At 44.8% G+C, this 1,949-nt stretch overlaps 1 protein-coding gene across 1 annotated transcript; it reads right to left on the minus strand.

The window, feature by feature from the left end:
• Positions 1-906: 906 nt before the first annotated feature.
• LOC112735205 (uncharacterized) lies at positions 907-1,320 on the minus strand. The gene has a single exon (XM_025784771.1). The coding sequence runs from the start codon at positions 1,318-1,320 to the stop codon at positions 907-909; it is 414 nt and encodes a 137-aa protein (XP_025640556.1).
• Positions 1,321-1,949: the final 629 nt, after the last annotated feature.

Raw genomic sequence — 1,949 nt, forward strand, 5'->3', positions numbered from 1 at the left:
TCGAAGAAGAAAAAAAAAGGGAAGAAAGCTGCCTCTCAATAGGGCAGGTTGCCCTGTTATTGCCCAGAACGCATCGCGTGCGGATGCACAAGGGCCTGTGCGGACGGACAGAGAGCACAACTAAGAAAGGTTGCGAACGCACACAGCATGTGATCGCTGCGACCAGAGAGGTTGCAAAAGAACATGCGGACGCACAAAGACGTGCGACCACACAGGCAGGCTCTCTTTCTTTTTTTTTTTTTACTTGGGGACAAAGGTATGTGTGCGTGCGCACACAGGTCCGTGCGCACGCACAAGGGTTAGAAATGGGGTGGGTTGTTCAGGCGTACAAGTTGTTCCCTCGCTCCCACCAGAGGGGCTATCAAGCTGTGTGCGGGTGCACACGTCTGTGCGGCCGCACAGACGAAGTATGAGTGGGGTCATGTGCGTACACACGCAGCTGTGCGCACGCACCGATAAGAGAAAACAGGGCAGCCCGCACACACAAGCTGTGCTGGTGCTGCGACCAGAGGGCACAATATGTTGTGTGCGTACGCACAGGTGCGTGCGGCTGCACAGGTGGCGAAAAACACAGTTTTGTGCGCACGCATAGGTTGGTGCGTACGCACAGATGCCCTGTTTCAAAAAATTCATTTCTCTTCAAAACTAAGATTCCTACCCTTAGTATATCAACATACCAACCCCAAATCATTCAAACAAGCACAATTTCATGGTCCACAAGCAATTTAACTCATTCAACTCAAAATTATCAAACCAAACCTAAACTACTCATTATATCACAAGAAAGCAAATAATTTAGAAGGCTATAAACAAGAGATAAAATTGAAACAATGTTACCATGGTGGGGTGTCTCCCACCGAACACTTTGGTTTAGAGTCCTAAGTTAGACTTTCATGGCTTCATTTGTCACTTGGGAACTTCACCAAGGAGGAAAATCTCCAACTCCTTGGCATTTTTGGGTTGAGTGTGATAAAGCTTCACCCTATGACCATTAACTTTGAACTTCACTCCCTTGGTAGGGTGGATCACCTCCACCACCCCATAAGGTTTGACATCCACTACTCTAAACGGCCCGTCCCATCTTGATCTCAATTTTCCAGGCATCAATCGCAATCTTGAATTATACACAAGCACTTCATCACCCATCTTGAAGTTCTTCCTCCTGATATTCTGGTCATGGAATGCCTTAGCTTTTTCCTTGTAGAATTGAGCGTTCTCATATGCTTCCAACCTAAGGCATTCTAATTCCTCCAATTGAAGCTTACGTTCCATTCCCGCCCCCTTTAAGTCCGGATTGAAATTCTTCACCGCTGATGCCATGGCATTTTGGCCAGTTTCACTGACCTTTTCTTTACTGTTTTTAGGGTAGTTTCATGCATTTCCTTAGGAAATAAGCTAGTTTTGGGTAGATATTCACTTACATCTTGATTCAAGCATACATTGTGCACTTTACATGATTTCATGAGGATTTTGCATGAATTTAAGGACAAAATTGGATGTTGCATTTCTCATGACTTGAACTAGAACTTTGATGCACGTTATTGCTTGATTTCAGGACAAAGGAAGCAAAGAAGAACCACATTAGTGGCTACGTTAGTTACACTAACGTTAACACTAACGTGGAATGGGAGTAACTTGCAAAGTTAATGAGAAAAGTGATTGCCAATAACGCTCTCGAAGCCATCATTGCCCACGTTAAGAGTCACGTTAACTAAGTTAACGTGAACTCTAACGTGGAAGTAAAGAAATGGAGCCAACGTTAGTGACACTTAACATTATCACTAACGTTGGACCAGGATCATGAGTGGCCACGTTAGAGTCCACGTTAACTTAGTTAACGTGGCCTCTAACGTTAAGAAGAAAGGGGGGAGCCAACGTTAGTGACACTCAACATTGTCACTAACGTTGGCCAAAGCACATTAAGCCACGTTAACTCCCATGTTAACCTA

This window comes from Arachis hypogaea, chromosome 13 (genome assembly GCF_003086295.3).
Source record: "Arachis hypogaea cultivar Tifrunner chromosome 13, arahy.Tifrunner.gnm2.J5K5, whole genome shotgun sequence".
Taxonomy (NCBI): domain Eukaryota; kingdom Viridiplantae; phylum Streptophyta; class Magnoliopsida; order Fabales; family Fabaceae; genus Arachis; species Arachis hypogaea.